Here is a 23,985-nt window from a genome sequence, read left to right on the forward strand (position 1 = left end):
AGAGGGCCAAGATACACCCCTGTCTTACCCCTCTCTCCACATCGAAGGCCCTGGTGCACTCTCCCCCATCCCCGTACCTTATCTTGGCTCTGCATCCTGTGTATAAATCCCTTAAAAAACTGATGATCGATCCCTCTATCCCCATTTCTTTCAACTTTGCCCAAAGCCTCGCATGAATCACACAGTCAAACGCTGATGTAAGATTGACGAAGGCTAGGTATAATGACCCCTTCTTAATTCTTACATATTTCATAATAAGCATATTCAAGTTGAGGCACTGCTCAATTGTACCAACCCCCGATCTAAACCCATATTGCAGGTCTGTAAATTTCCTCTCACTTTCCGCCCAGTTCTGCAATCTCTCTAGGATTATACATCTTGCTATTTTGACCAGGGAGTCAATCAAGGAGATCGGTCTGCAACATGCAGGGTCCTGGCGGTCTCCTTTTTTATAAATCCGTACTATGGTTGACTCTCCCCAGGACGTGAGGAAGCCTGCTAGGCAAGAAGCCCTAAGTACCTGCATAAGTAAGGGTCCCCATAGATGTACTTTATCCTTGTATAGATCGACCAGGATTGAGTCTGGTCCTGGTGCTTTCCTACTCTTGCTAGATTGTATTGCTCTAGTGACTTCCTCATAAGAGAAAGGAGAAATAACAGAAGTTAGGGACTGTGTTTCATTATCCTTTGTCATCAGTCCCTGATTTTGAGGCTTTATTTTATCAGGTGCCGAATAAATTCTTGCAAAGTGCTCAACCCATTCTTCCTCCAAAATCTCGATCTCAATTTTGGGGGTCGTCTCTTTGCTCCAGGGTGAGGAATTAATTATCTTCCAAAATGTTCTTTCATCGTTACCCTCCGCAGCCTCTTGTAGGGACTCCCATGCAGACTCTCTTAAATATACTTTTCTTTTCTTTACTGCCTGCCTATAATCTAATCTACACTGCTGTACTTTTCTATTGCACCGTAGCATTTTATGTAGTGCCTCCTTCAAATTTGTTTAGTACATACAGAGTTGAACCACCCTTTTTCTCAATTTTTTATCTTCCTGCTAGGGGCAAAAAGTCTCTCTTTCACATCCTTGCAATGGCCAAGAATACTCCAATTATATCCTTTGGGGATGTATTTTCGTTTAGACATGCATCAAAGTCAGCTTTATTTTTAATTATTAACTGTGTGAGGAAGTCCTCTGGGATTATCGGTGTCCAGCGCAGGGTATATCCATTCCGCCTTAGTAATTCAATCCTCTCTGCTTGTGGAATTACATTATTATTAGTTCGATTAAAAAAGGTACTGTTGCTAGTTGAAGGGTCAGTGGGAAGTGGTCGCTTATTGCAATCTCTTTTGTACTAAAATTGAAAATGGCACCCGCACAATGGTTTGACAATAAGGTATGGTCTATGATGCTACCGTTGGTAGACCCATTAAATGTTTTCTCTTGGTGTGCATAAGGTGTTGAAATTTCGTTTGTGAATGCCAAATCGAATTTTGATATTAATTTATTAGGTTATTGCCATATATGCTATGAGCGAAATGTGGGAGATCTATGTCTTCTTTAACTGACATACCGCAAATACTGATTTGCAGGATCTCAGTCCGACAAGTCAAAAAAAGTGTAACATCAAGCAAAAAGTGCGGAAGCAGATCCTTCTTTCCTACTGGCACCCTGAGGAAATTCCCCCTCCATGCTGGGCTCGCCCACGCTTGGTGGAGAAAGTGCCAAACTATGCGGTAGACATAGCCGAGAAACTTCAGCAAATGGGTGTGGATCTGCTCCGATCTACAAAGTAGCCGGAGAGGACCAGGGCACTCCGGCCCTGATAGAGGCATCTGTCAGCGGGAACAGAAATGGAACTGAGTACACTATGGACTGAAGTACACCCCCACCCTAAAAGAGCCACTGGCAATTGTGGTACTAGTTAATTGCCATTATTGCTACACATGGGGCAGTACGAAGACAGAGGGGTATGGCTGGAATTCTCCTCTTTTGCTTTTCCTCGGTCACCACTCTCTGGAATGAGGAATGACCTTCCTGTAACTGAGGGAGTGATCAATGAGCTGCACCAGGGTGATACCCCCTGAAGATGCCCTGAAAGAGAAGCCACTAGGGGTAAAAGGAACACTAAGGAGTCATTAGAGGGTGCATCTGGAGAGACACTGGAAGGTAAGGTCTTTATACCTGCAGTGAGCTAAGAATAATGGAGGAGCTTCCCTAAAACACAGGAGAACAGAGCCTGAAACAGGCAGGATGCAATCTGGTTTGTTCAATTATACCACACTAAGTGGCTTATTTACAAGCCTCTTGTGCCACCGGTGTGTCACTTTTAATGTAGGAAAAAGTGTCCCGGTGGCACAGGGGCTTGTAAATAAGTACCTCAGTGCCTACCACTGTGTGCAACAAGAGCATCTCTAACGGGGTAACATGAGCAGGTTAACGAAGCCCAAGGGCACTGGAATGGCTAAAAAGTCAGTTGGGCCCATGGATCATGGAGGGATGTGTGCCCCAGAGGACTTTAGTAAATTGGATGCGATAGCGTCAACACAAGACTCATTAGGATCCAAGATGGATACTATTGCTTTGGAGTTAAGCCTGCAGCGGAAAGACCAAAAGAAAATGTCAGCTCAAGCCTCATAAAACAAAGCCGGTATTGAAACATTGCAGTCGATAATGGCTGATTGGCAGAAAAAAGTAATTCATCTGAATGAGAGAATGAGGCACTTGGAATATCAAGCGAGAGATTGAGAAGGAAGGGCAAGGTGAATAAATCAAATTCTAGATAACGCGTCAAGAAGTTTCAATTCTATTAAGGAAATGGAGGCAAGGATTATGATTCTCTTTCTTTACTTGGCTAACACAGCAGTCAATGAAACCTTTAAACTACGTATTCCAACAGCCTTAGCGGCCCTTCTCTCTACCAATCGCAGGCTATCAGTCTGATTATAAATAACTAACAAACTGTAGTCCTTCCTCTTTCTTTGCAAACCAAACAATGGAAGTCCATAAACTCAAACCACCAACAGAACTCCACAGGTCACTGGATCTTGTCCACCAAAAACTCCAAAGTACGATGAGGAACTGCTTGGTCATCAACTGAATCAATGTCCGCCATCTCCTAAGTACCTTCAGGTCGCTTTGGTCTCAGCAACTGAAAAGAAATCAGAGCCATAATGTCCCATCGCCAAAAAACAATACAAACTTGTGAGGGAATCACATTAGCACAGAACAATCATGTAAAGACATTATGTCAAAATACATCAAATATAACCCATCAATAATCTGTAAAGTAATTGACAGTACCTATGGTTGGATAATCCTCACTTCCGTGTCCTTAATAGAACTGAAAGTTCCTGAACCATTAGCTAGAACATTTTTTATTCTATGTTAGGAAACGGAGGCTTCAGATTATGCTAGATTAAAGTTGAGCCACCACATTAGATGCAACATCAACAATCGGCTTGTGATAAAAGACTTTGAATGTTGAATCCGCAGACCAATCTGCCGCGGCCATATTGTCCTTCAGTTGAGAAATGGTAACAAAGGCTTTGGAGGCCATTGCCTCCTTCAAAGAATGAGCTCCAAAAATGGAGACATCCATACCAGCCTCAGCCAATATCCATTTAACCCAACGAGCCAAGGTCACTGAAGAGACCTGGCAGAAAGGTTTCTGCAATGTAATCAACACTTGATCTGCCACGTCATTGCGTATTTCTTGAGTACAATCTTCATAAAATTTTAAGTATTTAACAGACAGTTTTTGATGATGTAGAACTGCAGTGTAATTCACACATGTAGAATTTGTTTTGGTACGTCTAGAGATTGTAAAAGAGACTCCCGCAGGGGTATATAGTCTACCTGCCAAGTTCAAGGCTCTCACATCTGATACTCCTCTGCAGGAAATAAGACACAAAACAGAGTGAACTTTGCTGACAATTGCAGACGTGTAAGGTCTTCATTTGCGGGCCTGTACCTCAGAAATCGGAGCACAATATCCACATCCCATACAGTGGAATATCTGTATTGCGGTGGCTGAACTAGCCTGATACCCCTCAAAAGTTTACAAACAAGAGGGTGTTATCCAACGGATTTACCATCCAGAGGAGGATGGCCAGCCGATATTGCTGAACAGAAATTGGTACCCGTCCTATATGCCAGGCCCTGGCTTGCCACCTCTAACAGGAAATTAACAATCATAGGGATACCTGATCCCATGGGATCCACCTCTCATTCACCACACCAACAAACCTATTTACGCCAAGCTGACTCATAGTGTATGTGTGTAGAGGGAGCCCAAGAATGAGACAGGAAGAACATTGTGTCCTGCGAAACTCCCAGCACTTGGCAGCATCGCCAGAAAGTCTCTGGGCCATGAGGATCAACTGCATCACAAGCGGGCGTGAAAATCCCAACAGATCCAGAAGAAGATCTTGAAATGAGAGCAGACGCACAGGAGGCACCCACAACAACCATGTCTGCGCCTTCCAATATGGTGTGATCAAGATAATCTCTGCTCGTTGATGGTAAACCTGCACCAGCACTCGTGGAATCACAACGAACGGGGGAAATGTATAAAGTTGGTCCGTTGACTGAAGGAAGGCACACGAGCTGAGAGCTTGGCCTACAACTGTAAAAGAGGAGCAATTGAGTGTTCAGTTGAGATGCAAATAGGTCAAGCCTGCACAGAACCCACTTCAATTCTAGTTGTCGAAACACCCTGGGATGCAGTCTCCAGCTACTGAAATCCCAGAGAAAACAAGACTTCCAGTCCACCACTACATTGAAGCTGCCCGGAATATACTCCACCGTCACTGAAACGTGATATTGAAGGCAATGCCAAAAATCCTTGGCTATCTCTACCAGGAGTCGAGACATCGTGCCCCTCAAACGATTGATGTAACGTACCGCGGACACATTGTTCATCCTAAACAGAATGCAACAACTCGTCTTCTGCGAAGACAGTGTCCGAATAGCAAACAAACCCGCTAGGAGATCCAGACAATTGATATGCAGGTGAATTTCCTCTGGGGACCATCTGCCCCCGTCTCCACCAATCTGCACTGAGCTCTCCCGCCCCATCGACTGGCATTGGATTCAAGCACTACCTCTGGGGTCGATGCAAAAAATTGGCCTTGCCATTCCATGCATCCATGCAATCTAGCCACCAGGACATTTCCGTTCTGGCTTCCCTGGATAACACAGTCTGCTCTGAATAGGTGAGACCCTGTGGAGATGTAATATCTTCCATCGTTGTAGGGCCCAGTAATGGAGTGGGCCAAGGAATATCGCTTGTATGGAGGAGGCCAATAGACCCACCAAGCAAGCCAGAATCCTCAAGGATATAGTTGGAGAGGTAAGCACTCTCCTCAACTCTTTCTTGATCGAAATTTGTTCAAAGGAAGCAACAGTTGTGTCAACAGGGAGTCCACCTGGAATTGTAAAAATTTCATCATCTGAGATGGGACTATGATAGACTTGTATGAATTGATAACGAACCCCAGATTTGAGCTGTACAAGATAGATGTAGTAAAACCAATTCTTTGCTCTGGACCATGAGCAGGATATCGTCTAACTAAATAGTTAGATGTACACCCTTTCTCGGAAATACTGAACCACCAGTCTGTGTAACTTGGTGAAGCATCAAGGAGCGGAGGAGAGGCCTAAAGGCATGGAGATAAACTTGAGTCAGTGGAGACGCCACTGAAATTGCAGAAACCTCCGATGAGGAGGAAAGATAGGAACTGCCAAATACTCATCTTTCAGATCGAGATGCACCATCCAGTCTCCCTCCAGTGACAGGTCCGTCAACAAGTGTATACCCTCCATCTTCAAGTGGCGATACACTATCCTTGATTTGAATTGTTTCTGATCTAAAACTAAACGGAACCCTTGATCCTCCTTTAGAGCTAAAAAGATGGTGCTGGTAAAGCCGTGAGGGTGTGTACTTGTTTCTGCTATTGCCCCTTTCTGCAACAGCGTTGAAACCTCTATGTCTTTTGTCTATTAAATTGCTCTCTGTTAGGAAAAAATGAAGAGTACAAGGTCTCTTTCTCTGGTATGGGGAGGAGTAGCATTGTAAACCATCTCAAGGACCCATCGGTCGAGAGTAAGCATCTCCCAATTGTGTTGAAATAACATTTTTCACCCTCTCACCAAAATTTCTGAAGATGGAAAAATCTTTACCTGTGTAAGAGGCATCACTGGAGTTGTTTCCTCCTCTGTATCCTCCGAGTTGTGCTGCACGACCTCTGCCAGCCCTATTGCGGGTGGGATCGAAATTGGAGAGAGGGACACCGCCACATCCTCTTGGCGCATATCCTCTTGAGGCTTGAGGGTATCCTTGTCCAGGCACTCTGCCCGATAGCATCTAGCCCTGGCAAAAAGGACAGTGTGGATGCCCTTCTTCTGGGAGGTTTGGGTCTTATCAAGAGCAAAGGAGGTGGAATCATATTTGTCTGTGTCTTTCCCAAATTTATCTGCAAATAAGAGGCAGTTGGCCAAGGAGACCGCCTCTGTGGAGGCTAAATCTGCCAGTTGAGGATCTATTCTCATCAAAATTGACTTGCCCCTCTCTGTAGAGAGTGCGCAATTGACATTGTCCAAAAAATATAGGGATCTTTGTGCCCTTCCCAGAATTTTTGTTAGATAAAGTCAGGAATTGGAATCCTTTGCTCTGACTGCCAAATCTAGAATCTTGGTGAGGGGTCCTGACACATCCAATAACTTGTCCTGACACCCCTCCTTGTTCTATCGAACCTCTTTTTCGGATTCTTGGCAAATTATTCAAGAAAGTGGCCATGTTGGGGTCTATCTCAGGGGTTTCGGTCACTTTACCGAGAAGCGAGGGGTGAGGACATTCCGATCTCAAGGTATTGCTCACTTCAAACTCAAAACCCGGTCTCATATTGTCTTGCACGTAGTGTACTACCTCTGCACAGGGGACCCACTCAGTAGACCTCAGATGGATGATGTTCTTTAGGTCAAAAAGATTTTCGTTCATCGGGGCTTCCCGCATTATATGGTGGGTTTCGTGCTAACGCTTGGTAGAGTGAGGTGCCTCTTGTTCCTCATCCGAGGTTGAGGTCCTGGATGAGGGGGATGTTATGTTCTCTGCCCCAGGGATGGGAATGGTGGGTTTATCAAAAGTATATTTCATGAAAGAGCTGCCATACCCATGGTCCTGAAGGACTGATGACACCATTTGCTAAAGCACCTCGGCAGAAAAAGAATTTCTGGAAGCCACCTTGCGGGCAAGGCCTGGCTCACCCAACTTCAACTCTCTGATTGAGGAATCCCCCAAGGGTCCTCCTAAAACTGGCCTCCTAACACTTTTCAAAGGTTAGGTAATGGGCTGTAAAGCCTTGATCAGTGCCCAATTCACTGACTCCTGAACATGCGAATCCAGAGCCTCAACAAGCTGCTCTTCCATATGGTGCACATAAGGCACCACTTCCAACTCTGTGTATTCTGCATATTAATCACACTCTTCAGCGAAGTTAGCCATTGTGCTAACAGAGGGGTAGAAGAGATTCAGGGGAGAGGATGCCCAGGGGTGAAACTAACCTGACTGTCTTGGGCCAAAAGCCTCTAGTCCGCAAAGTGCAATTTTAACAGGCACTACAAAGTACCCCAAATTATTAAAAAGCAACAGAGCATTTAGAGAGCTACCCCAACTTTTCTAGGCAAAGCCTAACAATGTTTATGTGCCCCGTCGGGCATTCCAGGGACCAGGGATAAGCCGGCTTGTCAACACTGCCATGGTGTGAGGAGCCGATCAGAGATTAATTAACCCTGCTCGGCCGATCGCACATGCAACAAAGGCAGATGGGGTAGCTTAGGGAGCTGGCTAAAACAAGGATAGATATGCTGTGGAACCTGTATGAGGGATGGAACATAAAAGACTTTAATGAGCTACAGGGTGAATATGACATCCTAGGAATGCACTTTCAAATGTATGGAGCAATGCAGAAGTGAAATCAGTCCCTGAGGGTGTTGAGTGCGGAAGAACAGCTACAACACACAGAAATACAAACAATATGTATACAGGTGAGTAATGTAAGGAAGTGCCCATTGTGTACCAGGCTATGATATACTAGGCAACAGGATCTAGAGATGGGTTGAGGTGACTATGGGTGAATACATTATGTAGGGTCATACAGAAAGAGGAGTGGAGTAGGACACCTCAAAACGTCTGCAACATCCATAGAAATGGCAGATTTCACATGATTCAGTTGTATTATGTCCACATGGTCTACCAGACCTTCAAAAGAATTATTAGGATTTACCCTGGCACACAGGCAATCTGCACTAGGTGTGCATCCCCAGATGCAGCATTTTACCACATGGTTTGGAATGGCCCAGAATTGGGAGAATACTACTAGGACAAAGTGCCTGCTGCATTACTTACCATGACTGACGGATGCATTCCACGCAACCCCTGTAGGATATCGCCTGGGCTTATTTGCCAGACTGAAGGCAGACAAAGTTCCAACTAGATATCGACTAGGCACTTATACTAGCTAAAATGAAAATCACTCGACATAGGAAGCAGGCAATGGATCCAACGTGTAGAATGTGATTGCAGGAACTTAAACAATCATTTGCAATGCAATAGCTCTCGCAATTGTGAGATTTTGAGCTACTGGCATTGTAAATGACAATACCTTTTATTTATGTGTTTAAAACCCTACAATAATAAAAGGCATTGTCATTACAATACCAATATGTCAAAGTTTCTCAAATGCGAGACCTATTACATTGCAAATGCTTGTTAAATCCACTGCAGATATATATATGTACACATATGGCTATCTGCTTTTTCCTTGCATGGCGCCAGGGGCTTGTGTTTTCTGATCTTGTGTGTTCATTTTACTAATCACGGAACGTATGAAGTTTTTTTTTCAAATATACAATATAGGACGGGGAGAGGCTCAAAAAGTAACAAATCAAAAAGGCTCACTAGCAAGAAGGGGCGGTTGCAAACGCCATGAACAGCTGAGAATGCGGGACTCTGGGGTCCAGGAAACCTGTACTATAACATTCTGTAAAGTCCGAAGCTCTCCACGAAGCAAAATGCACCGACCTGCTCTTTTACAGGAATTAAATTAGTTTCTTAACAACAACAATTTGAAAAGTGCAATTTTAAATAGTTCAAATAGTAAAGTTCAGGTACTTTGCTGTTTTTATGTTGTGTTGAATTATAGCCCACGTTTTATAGGCAGTGAGTATCCCGTTAAAGACCATCTTTTACACTTGAATGCTCGATGTTCGCATATAGTCGAGGAAAACATTCGTAGTGCAGAGTGCTGCAAAATGGTTATTAAATAGTAAAATGGCAAAAATCTTGTAGCACAATAAAATTGCAACACACCAACATGCTGAAAGGAGCATTACAATTTATAATACGCATCTCGCATGCCTGCCAAGTATCACACATCGGGTGTGAAACTAACGCATTTCAGTGTAGTGTTCCGCATCACCGCACTGAAATGCATTGTCATGCATTTTTAATCACGCCAGTCTGAAACTGGATACGCGGCAGTGCCAGCGCATGCCGGCGGCACCTCTAGCTTATTCTGTGCCCCGGGTCTGCTGCTTCCCACAGACTTGCGTTTCCAGCAGTGCTCTGCCTCGGTAAGTTAATAGTTAAAGATCTGACTGCTCAGCTCTGGAGTCAGAGTGCTACAATGTTACAATCTGCCTCCCCTGCTGCCTGGCTGCATTTAATTTCCTGCCGCGGCTTTCAGACACCACTGACTCGCACTCTCATCAGACCCGGGGGTGGCCAGGACCTGCCCTCAGCAGTGGTTGCTACTGACAGCGGTGGCGCCGTGGGGGGCCCCGGGATTGGATGTGACCTTGCGCCTCGTCACGTCCTGGAGGAGCCAAGAGGAAGTGAGGTAAGGTGGTTGGCAGGTCAGAGAAACGGCTGGAGATTCAAGAGTCGGCGAGTCCTGGTAGTGGTTCACTGCTGTCTGCCCAATAAAACCCGCGTTGGACCGGCGGGAGGCGGCCAGCATCGAGTGACTTGACTAGCCACTCCCTTGACTTGGGTGTTTCATGGCCGCCGGCCGCAGCGCATCATCAGAGGCGCCATCAACATCGTGGTGATGATCACCGCGGGCACAAACTAAGAAGTGCGGGTGGCTACAGTTCAGTTAAACTCGTGGCAGGCTGCATGCAATGGCAGCGCTGCTTACTGCTTGACAAAGTTGTGCAATGGGTATTTTATCAAACAGGCAATGGACCGAACCAGCGGCTCAGCTAAGACCCCCGCACAGACTGGGGTAGCCGTTGGAGTTGCTGAGCCACACCATCATGCCCAGGCTGGTGTTTGCTGTGGAAGGAGTCGTTAGGCAAGGTGCGGCCCGTATGAAGAATCGTGTCGCAAAGTTAGTAAGTAGTGCCTCGTGATGTATCTCTCTATGCTGCAAATTGTTTTATTAATATCGCCGCCGTGCTGCCGGTCGACTACATGCTTTTACTATAATGATTGAGCTTGGATAACAGCATGCAGCAATAGAGCAGGTCTAGGAAAAACTAGGCCGGTTTAAACTTGATCAATTGCCGAGTAGGGGCGGCACTGTAAGGGTGACCTTTCGCCCTCTGCCTCCAGAATGCAGCAGTAGGGGGTGCAAGAAGGTCTGTATTGAGCAGGGGTTGCTGAAGTCAGCAGCAGAGAAGGTATTGAATATACCGATGATCGGATGAACGGAATGTACACTTCCTGAAGTTCAGTGAATGGTGGAATTTTTGTTTCTGTTTAAGCCATGTAATCTGTTTTAAAGGGACCACGCACAGGTGTAAATAACACCCAAACATAACTGCTGTGCAGGCTTTGTGGTCTCTCTGAAGAAACCTTGATTCATGTCCTGTGCATCTGTCCCCTTCTGAGTAAATTGAGACGGTATTATCTCCTACAGATATTCCGCCTTTTTCAAATTAGAACATGTCGGTCGGCAGCTATGTTAGTATTGAACAGCCAACAATTGCAGACAGCTTGCAGGGCCACCAGATTTTTTCAGAAAGCTAGTCTCCTTCTGCTGAAAAACGAAAAAAGAGGTGACCTATTGGGCAAAACCTAAAGACTTATTGGAATAAATGACTTTGAAAATAGACAATGAAAGTTGGACTTTATTTCTACCAAAAAAAAAAAAAGGTCATCATTCTGTAAATGCTTTTTTAAATTATTTATTTAAATGGAATAAGCTCTTTTGAATTTTACTTGTTTGTAAAGGTTTTAATTAACCGTACACAATAAAATTTTACTTACTTACTTACTTGATGTGGGAGGGTGCAGCACAGATAAATGGTTTCTACCTGCCCTTCATGAAGACAAAGGAGAACCAGACGGTTGGAGAGGAGATATATATCCCATTTTACTTCTGAAAAGAAATGTGTGTAGGGGCCTCTCTGTTCATCTGGGCAGCTTGCGGGCTCTGTATTCTCATCACGTTATGTTAGAATTGCAAGTTATCTCATAACGTGTTGCAGAAGCGTCATAGGGACTCGTTGAGCAGCTCGTTTTCTGAGAGGTTTTCATGGAGTGCAAGTTTCAGCTTTGGGTCGAATTTAACAGCGCATCTTTATTTTTCTTGGTTTTGTTCATGTGCGCAGGCCTGCTTGGCAATACCCCTGATAGTTCATTTTTAGGTCTCGCTGAGCCCCAGCGCTTGCGCTGGCTCGAAGAGACATTTTGTATGTGGGATTTTCAAAGTGCTGCTGGCTGGCCTAACGCTTGCGTTCACGCGATCGTGCACGCGCGTAGCTGGCCGCCAGCAGCACTTTGAAAACTCGTGTGCGCCATCGCGATCACTTTCGCTTTCAGAGCGAACGCGATGGCGCACACACAACTCCCGCTTCTCCCCCTCCCCCACCACATTTTTTTTACCTTGCTATGAGAACGCTTGCTCTCTTTGTGTGAACTGCACGAAAGCAGGTGCCCTAACACCAGAATGTCCCCACTACTTTCTCTAATAAGCCGTTATGTATGCCTATATTTCTTTAGCCATAATCAATACTCTTTACCGCCCTGAATAGCAGTGAAATTCCAGGGCAGATCAGGGCAATGTGCTATAATTGCATTCGTTTCTGGGAAAGACCCAGCTTTGAGGCCAAGCATTAAAATAAGGATCGATAAAGGACGTCTTGAGTGGCATGTGGCGCATCCCCTCAACAAACGTCCACACTCCATCACTTCATAACTCTGCATGAAACGTGACGCACGTATGCCAGGGCCACTGTACTCATATCGGTGCTGATGACGTATATCAAAAGTATCAAGCTTTCGAATGGCGCGAGGACCGACGCGGTGATCGCGAGATTGCGGAAGAGCGAATACAAAACTGCGCAGAAGGACAACAATGGCTCCCAACAGGAAATAATAACAGACATTTTAAAGCTGCTTGACCCCAGACATAGGGACGTGACTTTGAAGCGAGGCTAACGAGATGAACGCCAACTCCTTGCCAAGGCCCGCTTCCGGTTGCCTGGGCAGGGTAGGAGAGTTTCGTTTTCATCTCTTTCTGCCCCATTTTTTGTCTCCCGAGGTGCATCAGCAGATGGTGGCCGTTCAGCCGTCTAGGGATTTGACGGCATCCGTGCAAGCTCCTGTGAGCAGGTTGGCAGGGTCAGCTCGGGCTTCCATTCTTCTCTTAATTCCAGTTAATGTGATTGTATTTAACAGTTTAAAACGCTTTTCATCTATAACCACTAAAAAAAACATATCAGCCGAAAACACTATTTCATATCGTGTTATGACCATCTCACGGAATAACTTTTAGTTAAGTTCCTGACAACAACAAACAATCTCATTTTGCTGAGCTAAAGAGAGAGCCTTCTTCATCACTTTTCAAATCGCATTCATAGGGATTCAGATCCACTGGTACCTGTTCGCCAATGGCTGGTGCGAAAGAGGATCGATGTTCCTCTTTGCTGCCACTTTGAAATATGTATTTTAGAGAATTTGAATGATATTTTCGAAAAAGAATTAATGGTGCAGCTTTTTGCAGGAAGGTCTTTAGCGGGAAAAACACATGGAAATTTATTTTGAAGTTGATCTAAAATATTACGTTGAGTGTCAAGGGCAAACTAATTGAAGGTTTGTGGGGATGATCAGTTTCAGAGATTTTTTAAGGTATGGGCAAAGGGGGCAACTGCCAAGGGCCCCCACCTTTTAAGGGCCCCCAGGTAACGTGAGTGGGACTGTCAACATTTCTGCCATAATAATGCTGCTGATAAATAAAAAACAGCCTTTTATTCTAATTTGACAGCTAAGCAAGTTTAACAGAAACTTAGGGCACCATTTTCTAAGGGTTTGCATCGGGACAAAATGACACAATGCTGCACAAACTCTTGCAAGGTATTTGCGCTGGGAAGGGGTCCTTTTGTCTGGCACAAGTAGCAATTTGACCTACTTTATGCCACTTTGCGTCAGGGGCATTTACTTAAGTGTAACTTGGGGAGATTAGCGCAAGCACCCCTATTTTTTAACGCAAAGCCAGATCTACTATGATAACCAGACTGGGCTTTGCATCAAAAAATTAATGGCTCCTTGAAGCAGATGCCAACAGGTAGAAATGTTTTAATGTCTGCCAACATTCCACACATTGCATGTGCGCTGCACTGTACAGAAAATATACAATGCATGGAATGTTTAAGAATTTGTCTGCAATAACAGACTAAAGGAGGTAGCCCATACACCCTATAAAGACCAGGACGAACATTTATAACATACAACTTTGTTGTATTTTATAAGAATTTATCCAGGCGTAGGGTCTTGTACGGGAAGGGTATGCTTTCAGTACAAATCCGATGCTTGACAGCACACCTTTTCATCATGCTTCAAAGTGTCTGCATCATGCTAGGTTGCCCGATTATACACCCCCGCAGTGTTAGTGAGAAGTAGCACCAGCCCATTTTTAGGTCTCGCCTGAGCCAGCGCTTTAGCGCTGCTCAGGCGAGAGCTATAGAAAACGGGGATTTGGAAGTGCAAACGAGTGCTTTTCAGGCCCCCAACTACAGTGCATGTGCGCCGGGGGCACGCACCAGTTGGCAGCCTGCGTGTACATTTCGCGGACGCTTTGATGTTCTCAGGGAGCCGCGCGGCCACTGCGAACATCAAAGCGCCCGCGAAATGATTACTTTCACTTTAACGTTCGCACCTACTTGACAGACTGGTTCTCTGTTGCTCTTTCCTCCTCTGCTCTCTCTCCTCAGAGTCCGTCCCTCCCCCTGTTGCAGCAGCTGGCATTACACGGGGGAGGGTGGCTCTTCATGCCTACCAGGCCAGTGGCGCTCTTCGTAGTCGCATTAGTGGCACGAAGTGCTTTATAAATTCTATATTGCAGAAGTAATCGGAGTTACACGCCTCAAAGTGCTTCAGCGCCTCGTCGGAGGCAATAAGCGCTATATAAATCAAGTTTTTTTATTCTTTCCTTTCTGAAATATTTTACAGCCCTGTTTATGAGGGAATAACCAGACACTATTTATATTAGGGAACGTAAGATGCTTTTCTTAGTCTGCGGTAAAAGACTTCAAAAAGAAAACACCGTTTGCCTGCTATCGAAAAGTACATCTAAAGGAAAATGTGTCGGCTTTTCACTTGCAGATGGAATATTGTATTTTTTATTTTTGTAAAGTGCTGCACAGTGACACATGGTCTTTACTACACGTGATTAGCTTTCATAAGTGGATACATGCAATGTTTAGATTATACTAACAGTTACCTAAATAAAGCATCTATCGCCTTAAATTAGACATATATAGGAATAGAGTGATAACACAGCCATGTTATACGGTTCCGCGGCTTTTTGGCCCTGTAAAAAGCGGGTGTTACAATAACCTAGTTAAACAAGCATTTGCAATGCAATAGGTCTCGCAGTTATACGAGTTTGAGCTGTTGGCATTATAAATGGCAGTGCCTTTTATTTATGTTTAAAAAAAAAAAAACTTAAATATTGCATTGCAAATACTTGTTTTTCTTGTGCCACAGCCATGATTTTCTTCTGAGCTGCCACCTGTCTGCCCTGTTACAGTTGAGAACTGACTGTACATCACATAGCAGTCTGTCTTCTCACTGACTGTAAGCTGTGTTAGCAGTCGCTGGCACCTGGGTCAGGTGATTGTGAGAGCCACTTTGGTGCTTGCGAACGTAACTTCTCAGTGCGCCAAGCATCATAGAGTCAGCAGAGCCTGCAGTGTAGCTCTGTGTGGCAAACTGCGAGTGGGGAGAGGGTGCCACCAGCAGGGTTTGGCAGGTAGTGGGCGGCATGCAGGACCAGTGCGCGCTGCTCAGTAACACAGCTTGTAGATTATGATCATGTGACTCGTTTTAGAGTTCCTTGTTGCTCAAATAGGTTTAATTTCTGAAATGTATGTGTTTCTCTTGTCTTCATTGCAGGATTTTGCTCCCGAGAAAGTCTCGTAGTCGCTGAAATGACACTCATAATTACACTGAAATTAAGAAAATGTCTCACATAGTATTCTGAAACCTTGGCAACTGTGATCTTGCACTGCCTAGCATGAATTCTTTCGGACCAGTTACCAGTAGTTTTCACCGAATCCTCTAGCAGTGATCGTGTTTTTCTGTGCCAGCCCGTGGACGTGCTGTGTGGGGCAAAATTGTAGTCATTGCGAGTTACATCCGTATCTAATGGTGTAGATTCATGACCTGCGTATTTCACCAGTCCAAATTATTTTTGTTTTCTGCCGGGAATTGAAGCGGCGGAATCAAAAATATGGCGCCACATCCGAGTACAGCAGAAACCTATTCGCAACTACTGAAATAGAATCTCCAAACGGGGATCCTGCGTATTTCATTTTGTTTCATAAAACAGTAACGGAGCAAAAGAATTCACTTGATGGCGAAACAGCACATTAAACAAGCATTTGCAATGCAATAGGTCTCGCAGTTACGCGAGTTTAAGCTATTGGCATTGTAAATGAGTATGCCTTTTATTTATATTTTTAAAACGAAAACAAAAATAAAAGGCATTGTTTTTTGCAATGTCAATAGCTCAAACTCTCTCAAATGCAAGACCTATTGAATTGCAAATGCTTGTTTTTATTTTTTTGCATATTAGATAGATATTGTTTCCAGTTTTTGAAGGATCGTTGCCACATGCTTGGTGCCTCGTGTGTGTATAGTAATTTGCACTGCTCCAGGGGTTAGTCCTGTGCCCGTCAGTTGCTTTAAGCCTTGCTGAGATATTGGGAGATTAAAGGGTCGTTCCAAATCTAGAATTATTGGGTTTTATAGAGCGCTGCTTTTGCCCATAGGCTACAAAGCACTCTACACACTTCCGACGGGTGACAACACATCATGCTGATGCTGCAGGAAATACCAATTTTTTAGACTTTCCCTATATTGCTATAAACCGGCTTGTCTGGGTAACTCAAAAGGGAGCTGGTTTCATAGCGTGTTGCACTTGCAGAAAAGACTCCGTCTTCCATCCAATCCCGTTTGAAGGAGTGAACTTGCAGCTTATATTGGTACCGCATTTCAACCACCAGCAGCCTGTATGCTACCACTTAAATGATGAGTTATACTGCAAGAAATAGAGACTTGAATGTTCACCGGTGATCAGGTGAGCTGGTGAGATAGGTACTGTATGTGGGGGGTGAAGTAAAAGCATTTTGCACGAGTTGCAGCCTGTGAATTTCTCCTTTTGGAAGGATCAAGAAAAGAAATACCGTTAAAACCAGTAGGTGGCGCAATATCTTTTGTTTTACATAAAAAAGTTCATTTTTGCCGAACTGTTGCAATTGATCGTACTGTCTAGCGCAAATATAGATTCAGATTTTAAGTTCCCAATTTCACATCCCCAGCCTAAGAAGAAAGACGCATGAAAATACCGTGAAAAAATAAAAAAACAAATATGCAAACATGAGTACATTTAAAGTAGAGGTTTACAAGCCACAAGAGCCGAGCCTGAACCGAGGTACTGGTTTGGCTTTACCATGACAACCAATTCAGGAGTCGATCCACTGCGGCCGTGAAAGTGAAAGTAAGCTCGGTCAAGAGCGGCGCGCGTGCCCGCGCACATGCACTGTAGCTCTAGGCTGGCTTGGTAGCACTTTTTGGAGCCCTCACAAAATGTCTCGCCAGACCAGCGCATGCGCTGGGTCAGGTGAGACCTAATAAAAAGTAGGACAACTCGCTGCTAAAGCAGCTGTTAAAGGAAAGTGTTACGAACATGTACTGTGGTGGAACAGAAACAGCCCCTGCAGCCTGTAGTGAGCGCCAGGTCACAGCAACAGCTAAGCCCCACTACTTAGGTACACTGTTTATTTATGGACTGAGCAATGAGAGAATGGAAAAATGCCTGGACACAGTTGAGGGAGCGGAAGACGAGAAATACTCACGTAGGCCAACGCCACCCTCAGTAACTCTTTCACTTTATCAAAGAAACAACCATGGCATCTCTCCCCTGTGCCAGCAGCGAGGCAGCCATCTTCGATTGTGACCTCACCTGGACGTCACACGAGTATGCCCACAACATTAAAGAGATTGCCAATAGACTAAACTAATAAAGTAGCGCCCGTAAACTTGTGCTGCGCTGTAGAGAAAGTTATTAATATCAATGAAGTTAATTCCTTGTAATTGACTTTGCATATGCCAGACTAACAAGGAAGTGGTTTGGTCCTTTTGAAGTTTCTAGAAATGGAAAGCGCAATGGATGTCAGGCATGTGTGGTGCTGAGGCAGGGAAATTCATGAAGAAGAGAAGTAGTCCCTGCACTAAGACATAAACACGTAAAGCGTGATGATGTTGTACTTAGTCAGTGCTGCACGGAGAAAACCGGAAATGAGAAGGAGGGACAAAGACTGCAGATTGCCCATTGGGAAGCAAGTATTTTTAAAGGACACTAACCCAGACAAATAAAAAAGCATCAGCAAGGAATGGGCGGAGTTCAACTCCTAAAGCATACACAACAGGTTGCTAAGCAACAGCGCAAGCACTGTTTGCGCAACCTAAAAATAAGCAGAGGCAGAAGGCACCATTTAACATAGGGAATTATGAAAGGGTCAAATGGCGCTATGCTTTGCAAGAGCATGTGACAGAATACTATCTACAGTAGAGGATGTACAAGAGGTAGTGTCACCGTCTCCCAGGGCAACACCACCTGGGGAAACCAGAGAAAGAAAACTAATGGGAGCAAAGAAAAAAAACAACAAATGAACTATTGGGGTGCACCCTACCCCCCTCCGTTAAGCTTTTACATTACTTCTGCAGGGCCGATATTGCCTTTGTTTGATCCTTTATCTTTCTCTCTTGCCCCTTGGCAGCTGGGGTTAAGGAGCATTAGGGATGCGCCCTCCCATTCATCGAGGAAAAGGGGGACACTGAGCAGTTCAAGACTAAGGGCGGCAGGTTGCTCACCTTGAGTCATCTGAGACTGTGTTGTTTAGAGGGAGGTGACGGGGTTGAGTGGGTACTTCTGCACATGTGTTGGTCAAGGTTCCACTCTCCCTCTAGGTCCAAGACAGTGCACTGACGTCAGGACCGGTGGCATGGCCTGTGTTAGCAGCTCTGCATACGTCTGACACTGGGCGCTATTTTTATGGCCCAGGGTGGAGTCAGCAGAGCTTCATGCAAGTGAATGGCAGGAGGCAGGGTTGGCTTACAAAATGTGGTGCTGAGGGGTTGTGTTGGAAGGAAGAATCTGGCAGATGTTCCAGTCCTGGAAAGCTGCCCTCAAGGAGCGGAGAACATGTGTAGCCTACAGCTGTACACTAAATAGGAGCAGTTCTTCTCAGCCTATCATCCCGCCAGTCTTTGACTGCATCTGGCAGTGCCAAGAGGCTGGGGTGGGGCCACCAATAGCGCTGCAGCCAGCCCAGGCCTCCTTTTTCCACTGCATTATTTAAAAGCTTTCTGCGGTTTCTAGATGCTTGGTGAGTGGAACTTTACTTTTTTCTGCAAAAATCGATATATAAAAAACAACTAATATGTTGATATTGATTTCCTGAAAGACAGGATTAAATTGTAGCTCTGTTGATTTTCATGTCGCCACAAGCTGGCTTTGTTAGCTTCTTTGTTTTAAGACAGCAGTGATACGATCAGTAAGATTGGAGGGGTGTGAGCTTCAGATTTTCCAGCAACTAGACTGGCATATAATGTTACAAAACATTATAAGCAGGGCTTTAAGTGGGGGGGGGGGGGGGTCTGTGGCGGTCTGAGCACCCATAGTTTTTTTGGGGGGGCCTCGAAAGGGGTCTCTCGGGGGCTCTATTTTTGGGCCTCAAAGGTCAAAGGTAGGGTGACCAGACGTCCCAGTTTTTGTTGGTGTTTCGGGTGAGCATGTACGCGCACTGCTTAAGGCGTGACGTCATTGTAGCAGGAAGGGAAATCCTTTGAAGAGAGACACTTTCTCTCGGGATTTCCCTTCTCTTTGAACACGTAGCGCCACCTACGTCATCGTGCCAGCCACAACAGCTGGTTAGAACCGGCCTGCAGCAAGATTTCTCCAGCAACCAGTGTGACCAGTGTGACCCTGCTCTGCCTTAAAGCAAGCGAGGGACGAGGGTCTACAACAGAATCGAGCAGCAGTGAAAAGGAAACTTACCTTCGTGACGCCTCTCCAGCCCTAACAGCACCGTCGGGACCCTGCTTCCGCATAAGAGCTACCTCAGCCAGGATCCTTCTGAAGCCACACAAAACTTGCCCTCCCAGCCTGCAAGCCCGCAACGTGAGTATTTTAATGGTCATGTTTTTAATCCCCTTCCCCGCAGCTTTCTCATTCCGCCGCAAAGCTCCATTCATCTTTTTGAAAACACTCTCACTGCCAATGCTAACTTGTTCTGTTTATTGATTTATATATGCGGTGGTAAAGTTCCCTCATAGAAAGCACTGCGTATGCGTAGAAAAGATTGAACAGCCCTCCGAAAGGGAAATCAAGGCAAATATTGAGCGCCATTGGTTCCCCAGAATTCGAAAATATTGTTACAATTGAGAATTTTAGTTTTGCTTGTGGCTGCATTGAAAATGTTCAGGCACAATTCAGTAGTAAGTAGATATCTCAAGTCAATAGTAAAGCCGACCCTGACGGCCCCCTCTGAATTTCATTTTCATCGACTTTCACATTGCTCTGCTCTTCCTATGTTTACTAACATTGATGTAATTAAGTCCTGTGTGACACTCTACATAGATGGGGAATATACAATCACACTGACTGGTACCAGTTATAAGGCTGATATGCAACTTCGCTTCGACTCGTGACTTGACAAATCCATTAAACTTGGGTTTCTCAGTGAGGGAAAAGTGATGGGTGGAATGCTTGAATTATACCACATTTTATGTTTTTGAAAAATGACATCAAACATCTTAAATGAAACCATCAGTCAGCATCAAGTGCCTTTGTTAACTATGCAGTCTCAGCGAAATTGCTTAGTTGCTACTGGGATACCAAATAACACTTACTTGAAATTAGACAGTTTCCCTTAAGTGTGTAATAAGAGAATAATTAAAGAAAAATGGAAAGGGATGGACCCCAAGTGCTCACTTAAAGCCAGCTGAACAAACTTTGGGCAAATTTGCACCAATTACTGTGGAATTTCTCTCTGGGGATGGTTACGTTTGCTCCAGTCTTGAATTGACATTTTCTCCAAACAACTGTTGGCTAATATCCTCCCCTAAGTACACTGTTAGTTTATTTTTTTTACGGAGTTTTATATAGCCCGAACTTGACCAGAATTGGGTATCAGAGCGCTTTACAACATAGCACCAGTTGTGCTACTTGAGGATACAATAATTTTTTTATAGTTGGAACTTAATAAATATACCTTTTTGCCTATTTTATTATCCTTTGCTGGATGCGACTTCATGATTTTCTTAAGCACACAATGCTAGTTATCTTGATTTAGACCACGCCCCTACTCGTATAGGCCACACCCCTTTAAGAAATTTGCCCCGCCCCTTTTAGAGCACCCCCCAGGTTTTTTTTTCCACTTAAAGCCCTGATTATAAGAAATGCAGGGTGCATGAGTGGGGCCCAAGGGGCAGTGGAAAAGGAGAAGGATGTGGATTGGTAGGGGTACTAAGTGAGAGAAAACACTATTTTGTAAAATAACCAGCATTTTGAGGACTTTCAAAACAGAGAGAGGGAGAGGGTGTGTGTGCGTTTTTGTCTCTGTATGTAAATATTCTTGGTGTAATCTGTTGTGTCCTACTAGACGTAGCACAGTTGTCTTTCATGTAATTCTTTATTAGCTTTTTAGTTTCCGGATGCTAAATACATACAACGGTTTGTAACACAAGCAAAATCCGACAGACAGCTCACCATACACAACTGAAATCGCCTGTACCCAACTATTTATCCGAAACTACATTTATTGCGGGATGTAACATCTCAAACACCCCACCCCCCCAAGCTACGCTTCGGGATTGTTGCTTTGAAGCAGCCAATTTGATTTACTGCTATATTATTTTTTTAAGAGAGTCACAGAATTGAGTGGATGGCTTGCAAAAAGAAAAACTCAGCAGCACTCCCCTTAATTTCAGAAGTGCTTTCTCGCTCCTTTAATCCCAACCACTTTTAGAATCCACCAACCTCCACTGCGTGTCCCCCCCATTCTATCCCTCCCCTCGAACAACCCTCACTAACTGTGGCATACATCCGAATGGACACAACGATAACCAGGTCAGACTGGCTGACTGGCCAGCTAAATGGAAATGTATGTCTTCCTAAAGTTCACTTGGTTAAGGAGTGGACCTTAACTTTGGTCATTCATGTTCTGAAGAAGGAAAACTGTGACAAGATGTCCATTGTGTTTAGACTGTGGTGTTGGATGGAAATCAATAATAGTATGATGGAGGAATTACGCTCCAACTTCCAGGGATAATTTTCTGAAGAATCACCATGTTTCATTGGGATACCCCTGGGCGGTTCTACAGTGTTTCATGCAATACTCTAATTCAACAGTGTTAACATTTGGCGATTAACTTTGAAAATAACACCTCAGCCTTGGTGCACAGTGTACATAATTCCAGAAGACACTTTACAGATGTAGTTGCTCATTCGCAGACTTACTCAAAGAATCCTACTGTAAAGGCTGCACTTCCTGTTCTCATTGCACATCTTCCTCCTTTTTTCAGACATTCCCAGTCACATATGGCATTGGTACCTGCCTAACCAATAATGGCCCAAGTCAGCCAGTTACTTTCGACAGAGGAAATGAGGCGGCAGTCAGAAATTATTACTCACCAAATGGGAATAGTAAGATATTTATGTATTTATTTATGCATGCATGTATTTATTGTAATATATAGCATAGTATGGAACTTGCACTCGTTTGACACAATTATGATGCTTCCATCTCTGATCACCCTCTGTATCACGTCTTGTTTCTTGAAGAAAGCTTGTACACCACAGTTAATTAGAAATGGATAAAATTAAACATGATCCAACTGGGAATGCTGGCACATAGAACTTGGCACTACGCATGTTTACAGTCACAAACAGTCTGAAGCTCTGTTTGCACCCACAAACATTGTTTTACCATGCTGTTACCCTATTTTAGAAATCAGTAAACTTTTCTCGACTTTTTAAGTGGGTTTGTGACTTCATACTGATTCGGTATTTGGAAGGGGTGTGCTGTAGACCTCCCTCCTAAATATCAAATCGGTATGTGATGTGTCAATGTTTTTCACCAAAAGTGGAGGGATCCCTTTGGTACCTCTACCCATTTGTGAATGTAAATAAAATAGTTTGAGAATAAGCAGGGGTTCCAGGGGACCACAACCAACTCTCGAACAAACTATTTAAAAAAACTTTCTTTTTTAAATGCAGCGAGCTTCCTTTAAGGAAAACGGGTTGTATTTGAAAAAAAGTTCCTTTTATTTAAATTAAAGTTGATGACAGACATGTGGTCTTCTGACCCAAGAATCCCACCATCCCTGTGATCAATTGAGGTGAATTACAATTTGTGACCTACCTCAATATTCATGAAGGGGGTCATAATCCAATCCCCTCCGAATCGGAATTTTATGAACCGACCGATTAGTATATAGCTTAGTTTGCAAAATTCGGTACTGGTCACGAAAATACTGGCTGCAAATTGTGGCTAGTTTTTTGTGACTGGTATTTAGCTTATCTGTCCCGTGTTCAATATGGCGGTGTGTAAAGAAGATATCCAATGCCCCAATGTCTCTTTAAAAAGGTTTATTCAAGTTAAGAATTCACATCCTAAGTATCCTCGTCCTGTGACTTCAAGCAGCAACTGCCTGGCAGAAGGGTTTTGAACTCCCAGGGCCAGAAGGTGAACGTGAGCCAACAAGTTAAGTACAAATAATTGTATGCGATCAAATGCAATTACACACATAAAACAAAAGCAGGACTATAATGAAAATTTGGTACTGGTCGCGAAAATACTAGCTGCATATTGGATCCAGTTTTTTGTGACCAGTATTTAGTTCACCTGGTCATTGTTCAATACCGCGGCATATAGGACTGAAGTTTAAAACACTGCCCTAAGTTAGTGGCGTAATTGTCAGGCGCAGACTAACCACGCCTGGCTAAGGACCCTAGAGTACAATGAGAGCAGACTCCCCAGGTCTTGCAGTCTTTGTCTGCCAGAGGTATGGACAACCGCTTCGGGTAGCCATGATGCTGCCGACGCTGGAGCTACCCAAGCATATAGTCCCTTCCAGAAAAGGCCCTGTCTGGAGGAAACAGCCAATTTGGCAAAAAATCCCCAGAAGATGGTAATAACTGGAGATGGTAACTAAAATACTGGTGGTAGCAGAAACAGGAGCAGGAGGAAATGAGCAGAATAGCAGGATAGAAACCAGGACACAGGAAAACAGTTGGGAGCGTAGAACCCTACACAGGACTAACAAGTCGTTGTGAAAAAAGGCACCAAGGACAACACCGGCGGGCCAGCCAGCGTGAGGTCAGCAAACAAGGTGAGCACTGTGGCACGGCAGAGCTCCTAGTACTATCACCACAGGAGAAGGGCGTGCTTGTGTAAGACTGCACCTGGAGCCAGTG

General features: G+C 44.4%; 1 protein-coding gene across 1 annotated transcript in view; it reads left to right on the forward strand.

The window, feature by feature from the left end:
* LOC146772944 (intelectin-1-like) overlaps positions 1–23,985 on the forward strand; it is a 181,679-nt gene that overhangs the window by 81,821 nt on the left and 75,873 nt on the right. The window contains exon 4 of the mRNA XM_085637043.1: positions 22,092–22,212. Within this exon, the coding sequence (XP_085493169.1) occupies positions 22,092–22,212 (121 nt within the window). The remainder of the gene's footprint in view (positions 1–22,091; positions 22,213–23,985) is intronic.

The sequence above is a fragment of the Triturus cristatus genome, chromosome 12 (assembly GCF_964204655.1).
Source record: "Triturus cristatus chromosome 12, aTriCri1.1, whole genome shotgun sequence".
NCBI classification, from domain to species: domain Eukaryota; kingdom Metazoa; phylum Chordata; class Amphibia; order Caudata; family Salamandridae; genus Triturus; species Triturus cristatus.